The following is a 14804-nucleotide window of genomic DNA, read 5'->3' as shown; positions in this document are numbered from 1 at the left end:
AATAAAGTAGTGGATGTGATGTATATGACTTATTCATTACACGCATTGCTCGGCGACTCACCCAATATTACGCGGGTACGTTATGAATTCGGATAAATAGTTATTTTTATTTATAAATATAAATTTATTTTTGATGGAAATTTAAATTTTAATTCTTAAAAATATTTCTGATACAAAGACTAATTTGTTAAGGATCTATACATTTAGGGTCAAAAATCACTATTTATTTAAAATATAATTTATTTTTCATCTTTTTTTTCTTAATCGTTACAAACATAACATTAGAGTAAATACTTTAAAAATAGAAAAACAAACATAAGTTACAACAAATATAATAATAAATATAATATTGATTAATAAATATAATTTATCTGTTGTTCTAAAATTTGTAAAGTGATCGTACCTTATCTAAAATATGAGACTCATACAAAAAATGTACAGTCTCATATTTTGGGGTAAGGTATTGTTATATTATAAATTTTAGAGCAATAGAAAAATTATGTTTATTAATCAATATTATATTTATTATTATATTTTTTGTAATTTATGCTTACTTTTCTATTTTTTAAGTAGTTATTGTAATATTATATTTGTAAAGATTAAAAAAATAGATGAAGATTAAATTATATTTTGGGTAAATAATCATTTTCGTGTTGGAATGTGTAGAACGCTAACAAATTCATTCCTGAATGTCACGTAAGCTCTCTCATTAACAATAATCGAGAATGAATTTATCATTACTCTACACATTTAGGGACGAAAATAACTATTTATCCTATCAATTTTTTTTCAAAGTTCCAAAAGCTTTAACCAATCACTTGGTCACATGGGATGATTATTATTTTCTCTGGTTTATACTTTATTTATAAAAAAAGTTTAAATTTTTTTTCCTATTTTTAGTCCTTAAGCAATTTTTTTCCTGTTTATTGTTTTATTCTTTTTTTATTTATAAAAATCGAAGACCATGTAAATAAATTCATAATAATTTATAATTTATATACTCAATCTATTAAGTTAGATTAGTCTATTAATATTATATATAGTGAATTGTAAAAATTAGTTAAGACTGATAACAAAACTCTATTATTTAAATTTGAAATAACTAAATTAAAAATCATATTTAAGATGATTTCTTATTTGTTAATTGTGTAAAATATTTTCTTTGATGGAGTGTAAAATATTTATTCTAATAGTGTAATAAAATATTTTGAGTCGAGATTACAAGTTAAAAGTGGATCAGATTCATAATAATAAAGATAATATTTTTGGGTGTGAAATGATTCTTAACTAAACTAGAGAGATGGTGAGAATTATTTCCTTCTATTAATATTTAATATGGTAGAAGATAAATTAATTTGATAATAAGCATTCCTTATCTAGAAAATGTTTAGTGTTGAGAGTATTCATAATGTGATTCCTCTTTGATAAAAAAAAAAAAATTATGCGATTCCTCATTATATTCGGAATATTATATCAATAATAGAAAGAATCTGATTGATTCTGGTGTTGTAAGAAAAAATTAAGCTCTTTGTTATAAAATTTCGTTTTAGATGGGAGCATCAAACATTTTCCTACATAATATATACACTACTCTGTGAGTCTGAGGAAAAAAGAAAAAGAAAGTAACCCCTTCCTTCAAAGATATAAAGCCGAAAAGCATACATTCCATAAGCCGTACCCCAAGTATGACTGAAGGCCAGCTCAAGACATTTGTGCGTGATTATCGAAGTCGTAGTTTTGAGCCCTTCGGATGATTACATCTTTAAAGTATAACAAAAGCGCAACTTGTGAAATATACATTTCAGAACCAGATTTATTAATTTGTTGTATAGCATCCTGCAACAACCCTTCTTACTTGAAAAACAGAAGCCAGTGGGGTTAATGCACCATTCTCAGAATAAAACATTTGGATCCACCATTTTAGCTTGTTATTAAATTTTGGTATGTTTTAAGTAACTTGAGACCCGAATGGGAAGACCATTTTATTTTTGTATTGAGAACGAACACCCCAATAAAATGAAAACATTTTCCCATTTTGTTTAGAAATCAACGAAAACACGTTTTCGTCTAGAATATGTTTGTAAAAAAAAAAGACCAGGATTGTGTACTTATCAAATAAGGAGAAGCATCTAACAATGCCCGACATCTTTTAAAAATGAATAAGGATCAAGGCCCAGATTGCTAATGGTTTGTGAACCGGATAGCCCAACACATTCATTCGATAATTTATTTTTTTATTTATTATTGATATATTTATAATTATTGTTGTTGTCACTAATGGACCCGACACTTACTCTCCTATGCCGAAGTGTCTCTCTAATGATAACTTGTCTATGTCTATGGTGCGTGCGAGTTTGAAAGAGTGAGAAATACTTGTAAAAGACACTTCGATGCTTAAGTAAGAATTTGACTCTGAGCTAACAATGATGTAAGATGAATACTCAAGTAAAAATCGACAATTCTTTTATCTAGGGGCTCTTCCCTTTATATACTAACCTTAATTGTGTGAGTGTTAATTTACCCCTTAATCGAGACATAAGAGATTTTAACATACGCCATATAACTTGTTAATGAATTGTTGAAGTTTAACCTTAGTCGAGGAATGTACTTGGTAGGGAATTGCTAGTAAGTCTTCAAGTTTAACCTTAGTCGAGGAGTGTACTCGGGAGGGAACTAATAATAAGTCTTCAAGTTCAACCTTAGTCGAGGAGTGTACTCGGGAGGGAACTAATAATAAGTCTTCAAGTTCAACCTTAGCCAATAAGGGTACTCGAGAGGAAACTATTAGTAAGTGCGGTTACGTTAACTTGTAATCAAAGATAGAGATAATAAGGTTTTGACTAATAGTTGGTTGCTGGAGTGTGTCTCATTAAAACCTCTTAGGTAAAAACCCTTTCACATTTTCATAGGGATAAAAAATTGAGGTAGGAAAAAGAGTACAACACCCAATACAAAAATGCATCTAACTATAATAGAATTTTAAATGTTTGGATTTCCAAGTCCTTGGGATGACATTCCTAGATAGTTCTTCTAACTTGTAAGTTCCATTCTTCAAATTGTGCAGTACTCTAAAGGGTCCCTCCCAGTTAGCTGCCAGTTTTCCATCTGATAAGACCTTTTCAGCTTCTCCGCATGCTCTTCATACCAGGTCTTCTTCTTCAAACTGCCAAAGAGCTAGTTTAGAATTAAAGTGTCGGGTCATGCACTGCTTGCATGCTTCGGCCATAATGGTTGCATCTTCTTATCCGTGTTCGACAAGGTACTACTCTATCCGCAGTGCTTCGTTGTTTTCGTCCTCAACGAAGTAGCGCCTTCAGAGAAAAACTTCTCCTACCTTGATCGGCAGCATGGTGTTCGTCCCATAGGTTAGCCAGAAAGGCGTCTCCTGGGTTATAGATTGTGCGGTGCATCTTTATGCCCATAAGACCTCCACAAGTTCTTCAACCTATCTTTCTTTCGCTCCATCTAGCCGCTTCCTCAGTTATCCCAGGATTATCTTGTTAGCTGCTTCTGCTTGGTCGTTGGTTTGAGGGTGTTCCACTGATGTCACCCTATGCTTAATGCTGAGGCCAACCAAGAACTCATTGAGCTTTCGGTCCATGAATTGCAGTCCACTATTTATGACCAACGTATTCAGAATTTTGAAATGCATAATGATATTCTTCCAAAAGAATTTTTGGACGGTTAGGGTTGTGATGTTTGTTAACAGTTTGTCTTCGACCCATTTTGTGAAATAATTGAGTGTCACTAATAGAAATTTCCTTTGTCTTAAAGACGTGGGGAAGGGTCCGAGAATATTCATTCCCCAGACAACAAACAACCAAGGGGAGACCATAGGATGTAGCTCCTAGGCCGATCGATGTATTATATTCCCATGCCTTTGGCGTTGGAGGCATTTCTTCACAAAGCTTGAACAATCCATCCTTAAAGTTGGCTAGTAGTATGTTCACAACAAAACTTGTTCGATAATATTCTACGATGCTAATCAGCAAATGTACTAAGTCGCATAAGTAATATAAAACGGTAAGAACCGAGTATCGAATCACAAGGAACTTGTTTCATTCAGAAAATATATGTTCTATAAGAAAACATTTGTTCAAAGCAAGTGAATATTAAATGGAGCTTTTATATGAGAATCTAATGAACTACAAACTAAAATATCTAGAAGTTGAGAAGTGAAAACAGTCAAGTAACAAGCATTTGGTCATTCTATTGAACTTACTTTGATGTTACTAAATGTTTTTCTTTATTTAACGTCGTTTTAATGTTCTTATGCTGAAAAACAACCTAAACCAAGATCTCTCGAGTGAATGGGCCTAACTCTATTTAAACCTCGTTCTTGATCCCTCAACAAACTTAGTCTAAAAGAGTTGCATTACAATTACAACATAATAAGGACTAGATTGCTGCACTCTGTCCCCAAACATACAGTTTTCTAGCTTGCTCTATCAAGTTCTAAGGTTTTAAAGCACTTCTCAGTACTAAAAATCCTAACTATGCATACAAATGGGTGATTAAGCCACAAGCATACAGAAATAAGCATAGATAGAAGCAATGAACACATAAAAACAACTTTAAATAGATAGTGAGAGAATATTACATCAAAGGTTCAGCAGAACTTCCCAACAAGAGATTTAGCCTTCCATTACAAGTTAGCAACTTTCAGCACAAAGGATAGATTTTGAGGAAAGACTAAGGCTACAAATGGTTGAGGATGTCTCCTCCAACCTCTAGAACCTTAAAATCACTACTATAACCTAAACTCTCTTGGAGGCTGAGGCTCTGTCGTTCTAGCTTTTTCTCTTGCTCTATTTTTCGACTCCTCTCTTTGATTTTACACCCACTTCAGTATTTTAAAGGCTCCTTGATGTTTCAGATTCTAAAGGCTCGCTTAGCGAGCATGGCTCGCTAAGCATGAGTTAGTGAAATTTGGCTTAGCGAGCTGGGCGCACTAAGCGCGAGAAGGGACAAATGACTCGTTGGGCGAGCTAGTGACACGCTGGGCGCGGGCATCTGTGACTGATCCTCTTCTAGGGTTTCCCAACACGCTAAGCGAGCTGAGTGCCTCGCTTAGCGGATGTCACTCCCTAAGCCCACATGCCTCGTTTAGCGAGACACCAGCTGTTAGACCTTCTCTTCTTTTAGCCTAAAATTGAAGTGATATCAATATTAATTCATAAAATGGGAGTATCTACTGAGTAAAATCAAACTAAACATAAAAATATGTACAACTCCTACAAAAAGAACCATAAATTGGAGGAAAAATGCTAATTTCATGAAACTATTCAATATCAAAGTTAGTCGTAAATGACGACTAACATAGTACCCAACCCTCAGAACTCTTGTGGCCATTGTTCTCCCCCCTGAATGCATACCGCAAACACCTTCATGTAGTTCTCGGAGCACATAGTTAGTTTGGTCTTGGTCAAGAAATTTGAGCAAAGGTGAGGAGAACCCTCTCCTACATAGTTCATCGGCCATTAAGGTATACCTGACATGACACTTACTCTTCTGTCGAAAGGTCTCCTACTGTGCTGAAGAGTCTCTCTAATGGTAAACTGTCTATGTCTCTTGTGCGTGCTAGTCCAAAAAAGCGAGGAAAGTACCTACAAAAGACATTTCAACGCTCAAGGAAGGGTTCAACTCAGAGCTAACAATGATGTCAGGTGAATATTCAAGTAAAAACAATCATTTTACTTGGGGGGATCTTCCCTTTATATACTAACCTAATTGGGCCTTAGGTCTATGGACCTACATGTTATGATTACCAGTTAGGTAATACACTAATACGCCTCTTAATCCTGTTTAGGTGATTCAGACCATGTAATTATCCTTTAGCGAGTTTATTGACGATAATCAGGGCTGAATGATACTCTCCACTTGTATATGTCGAAGACTAAGATGTATTTTATGGGATATGTGGACATATGGCTGAAAGAGTACTCAACTTCATAGGGTATGCCACATTAGGTGTTCGCATAGGCATTTTCTCGTCCTGTACGAACACTTATTTGATATAATTATTATTTAAAAAAATTTCAAAAATTAAAACTAAACTCATTATTAATCAAGTTGATTCGACACGATTTAATAAAAAAATATACAAACCTGAGTTAACCCAAATTATTTAATCAATTTAAACAACTAGTTTCTCAAACCGGGAGCTCCCGATGCAACTATATAATGATGTTGTAAGAACTTCTTTCCCTAGGGGAAGTTAGTGTGTTGTTTCTTTCTTCCTTGTCTTTTGTCTTGTTTATTCCCACTTATAAAAAAACGATCCATGTAACCTCCTAGTACCCAAATTTTACTTGTCCTCATGAATTCCAATAAGTGCTTTAGATAATGGTTGGCTTTGAGAACTTGGGTCATGTTTAGAGCGGTTATTGTTCTTTGTGCTACCTTTTACTATCAATCATTTAACGATCTTATTTTTTTGAAGAAGTTATTCTAAAATTACTCGTGCCAAAATAAAATGGGTGCTTTAATATTTTTTTCTCTCAAATTTGAAGTTTGGAATGCATTAAAAACTCCATTACAGCCAATTACCTCCATATCAACAACAAAATCCCATAACCAATTTTGATAGCACCTACAACAAGCCATTAGCACTTGATCAGAACAAATAAGAAAACGAGAAGCTTCATTTCCATTTTTTAAATAACAGTGAACCTTGTCATTTTAATGACACTAAAAAGAAGATGAAACTATGACAGTACTAACACATCAATTAATCCCAAGAAGAATGCAAACCCTAAAATATGGTTTCCTTTATAAACAATAAAATATAAAATACATCCTACCCCCTCCCCCCCCAAAAAAAAGTGAGTTGAAGATATTATAGTTGAGATCGGGTTGAAGATACTCTAGTTAAAGTCGACATGAACTTGTTTTGACCGAGGCTGAACTTAAGACACTCAAATCCATCAAGGTTGAGTTAAAGATATTTTGGTTGAGGATAAGTGGAAGATGTTCTAATCAAGATTAAGTTGTTGAGCCGTAATTACTCTTGTAGAGGCCAAATCAAATATGCCCTGAATGAGATCGAATTGAAGATGTTGTGGCCAAGGTCAAGGTAAAGATACTTTGGCTAAGACTAAGGTGAAAATGTTATAACCAAATTTCAGGTAAAAGTGTCATGAGGTTGTGATGAAGACACTCTATCTGAGGTCAAGACTAAAATATTGTGGTTGAGGTTGGATTGGAGAGATACTCTCGTCAATATCAAATTAAAGATACTTTGGCCAAGACTGAGTTAAAAATACTTTGATCAAAGCTGAATTTAAGATACTCTAATCAAAGTTGAGTTGAAAATAATATAATTGAAGATGAGTTAAAATCACTTGATGCTAAGTTGAAGATAATTTAGTCCACACCTAATTGAAAATATTTTTGTGGACAATTGAGTTTAAGATGTCCCAATCAAGATTGAGTCAAAGATATCATAGCCGAGATCAAGTTGAAAATAACATGACTAAAGTTGAGTTAAAGATATTTTGGTCAATACCTAATTGAAAATATTTGTGTAGATAGTCAAGAAAAAAAATATTTTTGGAATAGTTATATATTTTAGAATAAATATTTTTTAAAAGTTAATCTAATCTAAATATGCTAATCTCGTAGGTAATGGAGATCCTGGATCACTGGATCTAGAAAAGAGATCATAATCGCCTTCGATCAATTATCACCGGAAGATTACCAAATCGCAAGTGGCTTCTTTCAAGGATTATTATATATAGGCTAACAGTATCCAACTCTTCCCTTTTCACACACGGAAATTAATAAAACGATAATTAAAAAGATAGTATACGTTTTAGAATCTTCAATTTTCGATAAAAATAAGTCTTAATTTCTATATTTTAAAAATTAATGATTAATGATTTTGTAGTTGGAGCTAAGTTGAATTACTTGTGATCCAAGCCTGTTATTATTGTCTGTCATATCTAATAAAGATATTTCTCGCTTCTATCACTATTTATTACAAACAAATAATAATGATTTTAGTCAACATATTTTAGATAATTGGTGGATTTTGTATTGCACCTTATTATTTTAAGTTTCATAAAAAGAGACACAATTTATCAATTATAAAAAAATATGAAACTAAAATTATCATTTTAAAGTATAAGAATTAAAGCTAATGTTAATCGAAAACTAAAAAATTCAAAACACATTTTACCTTCATGCATATTATATAATTTTAATGTACAAAATTTTATATAATAGAAATAGAAATGAAAGACATAAAAGTATGTAATAAGATATTAATGTAATAGAAAGCTATTATAAAAATTATTATTTATAACTCGAAAACATTGTGGAACAAAAGATATGATTAACGATCTCATTCGAGAAACCAAGCTAGTCCTTTAATTAGCAATGACTAATAGAACACAGCCAAAATGAAAAGAGTAAAGATATAGTGCCTTGTATTTGATCAAGTTCTTCAATTGCACGAGATCTATAAACTGTGCCTTCCTTTCGATCATGATGATCCCTTAAGAATTAAGATCTCATAAAGTTAGACAGCTTGATGGCACTCTCTTGGGAGAGCAAGCTATACCCTTCACCACTCATGGTTATGGCTAGCTGCCTCTGCATAAAGATAAACTAGAATGCACATATACAAACCAGAAATACATATATTATACTATGTAAAGGCTGCAAAGGATGCACACAAAACTTGCTTTCGAATTTTCTTTACTTCTAAATCTTCCCCTTTCTCCTTTATCATATACGTACAAAGTACGCGGTCCAACTTTACATGCATAAAAGAAGTGGTTTAAGTATTATTGTAACCAATTTTTTAATACTTCTTAGGCATAGTTGCATTCCTAGCTAACCAGAGATGAAAACAACAAAGTTTAATTTCCCCCCAATTCCAAACATATTGTGTGAACAGAATAATCATAGCTAGAGTCGATGGAGGGCAGTACTCACCCCTATTTTGACCGCAACGACAACCAATCATCTCATTAATGAGATCCGTAATTATAAATGTGTGCATTATTCAAAGATTAATTTTTTTAATAAGATAATTTAAGATTGTTTTATTACCGAATTAAAGTAACATGAAAATGCTAGCTAGTAAGGCCTGTTGTAGTATGTGGACGTTCATCCACTTCTCGGTTACTTACAATTACTCAACATTCACTATTTTTCTCTATTGTTATATCACCTATGATATATATATATATATATATATATATATATATATATATATATATATATATATATATATATATATATATATATATATATATATATGCTTATCTTCCGTTCATCTTTTTATCTCTCAAGGTACGTATTAAATAGCATATCAGTGAATACCCATCATTTTCCTTGATTTTATACACTCCCACAAAGCAAATTCGTACGAGCCAAACAAAAAAATAACAGAGAGAAAAAAAGTCATGTGCTCTAGAAATGTTCTCTTTTTCACAACAAAGTAAAAACGTAAAGAATCAAATACTAGTAAAATTTATATATATTAGTTACACACAGTCAAGTGGGGTATAATATGGACTAATTATTGTATTAGTAGTAAAGCATGTTGAATTCAAACTACATATTAAATTAATTGGTGGAACATTTCATTCAATTGTTGAAACTTCCTATGAACAAAGAGACCGGCACTAGCTTCTATGGTCGTAGTACGTACTTATTCAGTTAATCCCCGGGTTCCGAGAAAGCGAAAAATTAAACAGAAAAGAAGTAATTAATTAAAAACTAGGGAAATAAGGACATAGATAGAGATGAATGAGAGAAGTAAAGTGAGCTATACTATACATTCAACCGAGTTAGGAGTAGGCGCATTAATCTAGCTAATTCCGTAGGCATTATTTATATATATATAAGAAAGAAAAGGAGAAGGCATCTTTTGTGTGGGGAAGCAAAGTTATAAGATATAGGTAGCAAAAGCAAAGGTTGGCACTGTGCATATCAGCCAAGGGAGAGGACAAGAACGCTTATGCTTTTTTTTTTTCAATTTTTACAACCATTATATCCATTCTTATTTGTCATTTCAGAGAATCCTCACCGTCCCTTTTTGCCGTATGAGCAGCTGGTGTATCTGACTTTCCTCTACGCTATAAATACATCCACTGCTACTCCATGCCAAAACCAACCAACACTCACAGCAAGAGCTCCCCAATTAAGAGGGTACATTTTGCTTAGAGTTCAAGTAATCTATTTCCTTGAAAAACCTCAAGCTAGGTGTTTTTGTGAGTGTTTTTGAGTGACTCTTATAAATCATCATCATCAGAAGAAGAAAAAGAGAGAATAAGTAACATATACATTATGGGGGCTAATAAGAAGCCATCATCATCATCCTTCTCCTTTTGTGGTATGTTCAAGGCATGTTTCTCAAGCAGCAAAGATGATTACTACTATAATTACGATGATAGTAGCAGAAGGCATTTTGCAAGTGACGAAGATAGAGGGCGTTGGGTTGCTGAGCCTGGTATTGACGGGAAAGCATCTGCTTTCATCGCTAGATTTTATGCCTCACGAGTCAGTGATTCTGAGCACCAAATTGCATCTTGAAACTCAAATATCAAACATATATGAAACATGAAACCCTTTCTTCGTTTCTCTCCATTCAATTCATGCATGTAGTTGTTCTTTTAATAACTCAGACCAGTTTCACTTTGTAGTTGGTCCCTACCTCTCTCTCTTCCTACAAATGTAATGAAATGCTTCCTTCATTCATTTGGTTTTTACTAGAGGAGTGGATGAATCCAAACTTGCTAGCTGCTAATAATGTGTGTGGTCACTGGTCAATAATAATGTAAAAACTCATTATTTGTTTTGCTCTCTTTCCATTCTTTGTTATTTAAAATAAATAAATAAATAAATAAGCGTTAAATTGATGAAAAGTAATGTATATCGCTACACAAATTTACATGCAGTTGATTATTATCAGCTAGCACCGATCGAAGTACTTGTAACTTTTTAGCATTTCAATTTACATATACTGTAGCTATTAGCAAAGGGCTCAAGCCTCAAGAGAATAATAGAATTTTTATTCGAATACATGAGTTGAAAAAAACAATAATCAAATAATTGATCAAAGGCTAAATATTGAATACATGACCAGATTGTGTGAGAAGGTGAATAAAAGTCCATGTCGGCACAGGTGTTTAGTTTGATTAGCATGCAACATGTATATTCATAACTTTGGTAACATTGCTGAACTATATCATTGATTTTAATAAGTGTGTGGGGCAAATTAAAGTGGTTGCCATGAAAATTAAATATTCAACGTACGGTGGACCATGTATTGTATTCTCTTTCTCCTCTCTAATTGCTGTGCACAAATTCAACGACTCAGGGTTGGACCAAATCCAGCGGCTAGCTAGCTAGAGAGAATCCCATCTACACTATTACTGGCTTACCCTTTAAGTAATTATTAATTAATTATCCTATTGTTTATTACATTTTCTCCATTATTGTTGTTATTTGTAACTCTTTCTTCAGATTTATGCATTTCAGTCTTGTTTTATTTTGGCTAGCCTTTTAAATTAAGTTAATTAAAGGCATATTGTGAGTTTAGTTTTTTTTTTTTTGTGTCGTTGAAAGATCCGGTTTCCATTAATACAATCAGGTAATTTTTAAACTTTGAAGTCTTATTGCACATGCAACAATTTTTTTTATCTAACTCATATATCTATATAACGGTATAGTTTTTATGTACGTTTGGTTTACATCAAAGGAGTAGCTAGATTCTCCTCTTTTGAATCAATCCTAATTAAACTTTTGGGACAACCGTCACCGTTTCTTCGTTTATCCAATTACCTGTTATATATGCATGGAGAGCAGGACAAGCTTACTCAAGAATGGTGAACACGTGCCAGGAGGAGCAGGATACTGTGATGAATTGCCATAGGGTATTCATGATGAGTAAGCAATGATGGAATATATATCACGTACTCCTAGAGATTCTGACATTTAATTCAGTAGATGTTACTCCCAAAAGTAATGAAAGAAAAACATACTTTATTTACATCTTTCTTCAACTAAACAGAAGTTTATAGGGGGAATTATAGAAAAACTAATTTTTAAGCCGTCAAAATAGTTTATAGACTAACTATTAGAACTTATCAAAGACATCCTGCGTCAATTTATGAAAAAAATTAAGTTCTAAATATGTTTTTAATTTTATAAAATGAGTGAACTTTAATTTTAATTTTGTAATTTTTTATTTTTATTTTTAAAAATATAAAATCATTATTTTTGATTCCAACTTTACGTGACACTTGTTATCTATTTATATGTTTAATAGAACGTTAGGTCATTAAATAATAATCTGAAAGTGTTTGCAGTATCATGTTAACATGTGATATTTCATTTTTTTTTTCTAAATTCTTAAAATAAATATTATTTATCTACATTAAAATGAACGTTAGAGACCAAAAATACTGATTTTAAATTTTCATGTTAGTTCAGTTAATGATGTTAATATTCTTACAAGCATTTTTTTTTTACCATTTTCTATCATTGGCTATTGGCAATTAGTGACTAAATATATTAAACAAACATCTTGTGACTCATGATGGTCATCAGTTGTCAAGCACTCTAGTGACACATTCATAATTCAGACTACACTAGACATGCGGCATGGCATGGGATAGGATGCTGCTTCCTGCACTCCCACTCTTAGCTTCCTATTAGGTTTCAAAAAGTCTAATCCAAAATACAAATTATGAAATGGAAGATGCAATAATGGAAATAGATGAAGTTTTAGCGATATCTTGTGAATAACCCACAGAGAGTAGCGACCTTTTAAAGAGGTCTTGTTCTTTCAATGTTTCATCGATCATATCATGCTCATTACTACAAGCCCATCTAGCAAAGAGGGTGTTACAACAATTTGGGCACGTACAAGGCATTCATCATCCTTAATGTGTGTGATTACCAGTCATGTGCTTCTCGTCCAGATCAGTGATCATAGGTTTCTTCACCAAGCCAATCATATTATTGATGAATGGACCATGGGTGATGGAGTAATACACTTTTGGTGAGATATTTTTTTTCCATAATAATTATAGATTTATATATTTTTTCAGTTTTTTAATTTAATGTTTTTTTCATCCTTATAATTTTTTTTATTTTTAATTCATGTAAATTATATTTATTTTATTTTTGGTAATGTTTTGAATATTAAAAAATATTATCTAAAATATTATAAAAATGAAGAATAAAACAAACATAATTTATAAGAATTAAAAAAATAATAAAATATAAATATTAAAAATATATTTAAATCATAATTTTATTTTTTTATCTATATAAAACTTGTACTTAAGACTTTAAGTGAGGAATTTGAGTCCAATTCCACTCAAAAACAACTTATTGATATACAGGAATATAAAAATAAAAAAAAAAACTATTCAATCTTACTAATGGAGGAGCAAATTCAAAAGACGATCGAGACAGCATTCGGAATTAGAAATCTTACTAATGGAGGAGCTAGCAAATGTGGTACAGTGAGTGCAAACCATTGGTATTACATGCATAAAGGAAGCTTGTACTCTTGTTCTTAATTATTCTGGGGTTCACTTTGCAAGGAAGACCATTGGCAAAGGTTAAATGGAATCGTCAGAAAATGCACGTCTCAGAATGACATGATACCAGTTTACCAGTGTACTTAGGAATATCATTCCAACATCTTTAATTTTTCATCAACCCATGTATGTCTGTTACTTTGAATCGTAAGGTTCTCTTCTCAGTTCCCACTTCCAAGTACACAAATTACTTTCAATGTCCTATCATGTCGGGAATATTACTCAATTATGTATATTGTTCACTTCTTAATTGTCACATCATCTACGCATGTAGCATTACTCAATTGAATTCCTAAAATTATCATAAATAATGTCTTTTTAATCTTTAAAATCCTTTTTTATGATTTTTGGAACTAAATTCGTCAGTACTACTTATTATTAATTGGTGTATCAGTCTCATTTGAGACGAACAATATACTATATGCTTGGTACAGATAACAATCAACTCACTTGAGTTTCATCACTTTTTCCCCATGTGGCATGAAATTTTACAACTTTTGGAGGAAACTTCAGAGAGGTGTTCTCTTATTCAGCCTAGAGATTCTAACTTAGCTTGATCTGTTTCTGTTGGTCCTTTATATGAACTGGTGGAATCCGATTTGAAGTTATCTTTGCACAGATTGACAATACAACAATTATATTGGGGTAATACATGGCATTAATTAATTTGTTTTTATTCTGTGTAATGGAAAATATATATAGACAGAGTATCTTTGATTTGTTTGCTATAGTTACTCTAGTAGGACTGAGGTTACTTCGAAGAGTCTAATGAAATGGCATCTCGCACAATGGAATGGAACAAATAGCTGAATTTGTAAAGGCCATGCTGAAAAGTTTGGACTATGTGTTATGTCCTCAGTGGCTTCAGCTTATATCACATATTTTCAGATTTGAAAGCAGAAAGCTTTCTGAACTGTATAAAATTAGAAGCAATAGTTGGGGATATTGTAAATAAACTGCTTGCTTGAATATAATAAAAACCTAACCCGTCATCCATTCAGACAATAATAAGTGTGTGTTAGAAAATCTGTTAGAATGGCGGAAGTTTTACACTTTCTAAGTGCATCTTTTGGGTACCATTCATACCCCCCTCATACTCAGTTTTTCCATTTAGGTGCTTTGGAATTTGTGCTACAAAGGTTTGGACGGCAAAGCAAACGTACGCTAACAAAAAGAATTCATGCTACCAAGGTTTGGATAATGAATTAAGTTTAACGTGAGTTTAGTGGAATATAATTG

At 32.3% G+C, this 14804-nt stretch overlaps 1 protein-coding gene across 1 annotated transcript; it reads left to right on the top strand.

The window, feature by feature from the left end:
- Positions 1 to 10158: 10158 nt before the first annotated feature.
- LOC112998757 (uncharacterized) lies at positions 10159 to 10811 on the top strand. The gene has a single exon (XM_026124936.2). It carries the CDS (start codon positions 10300 to 10302, stop codon positions 10543 to 10545), a length of 246 nt encoding a protein of 81 aa, XP_025980721.1. The 5' UTR covers positions 10159 to 10299; the 3' UTR covers positions 10546 to 10811.
- Positions 10812 to 14804: the final 3993 nt, after the last annotated feature.

This window comes from Glycine max, chromosome 13, assembly GCF_000004515.6.
Source record: "Glycine max cultivar Williams 82 chromosome 13, Glycine_max_v4.0, whole genome shotgun sequence".
In the NCBI taxonomy this organism is placed as follows: domain Eukaryota; kingdom Viridiplantae; phylum Streptophyta; class Magnoliopsida; order Fabales; family Fabaceae; genus Glycine; species Glycine max.
The sequence above is the reverse complement of the archived record's forward strand: the minus strand, read 5'-3'. Positions and strand labels throughout refer to the sequence as shown.

Bases quoted from the DNA above. Each gene is read 5' to 3' on its own strand.
- LOC112998757 (XM_026124936.2), top strand. From the start codon at position 10,300: ATGGGGGCTAATAAGAAGCCATCATCATCATCCTTCTCCTTTTGTGGT.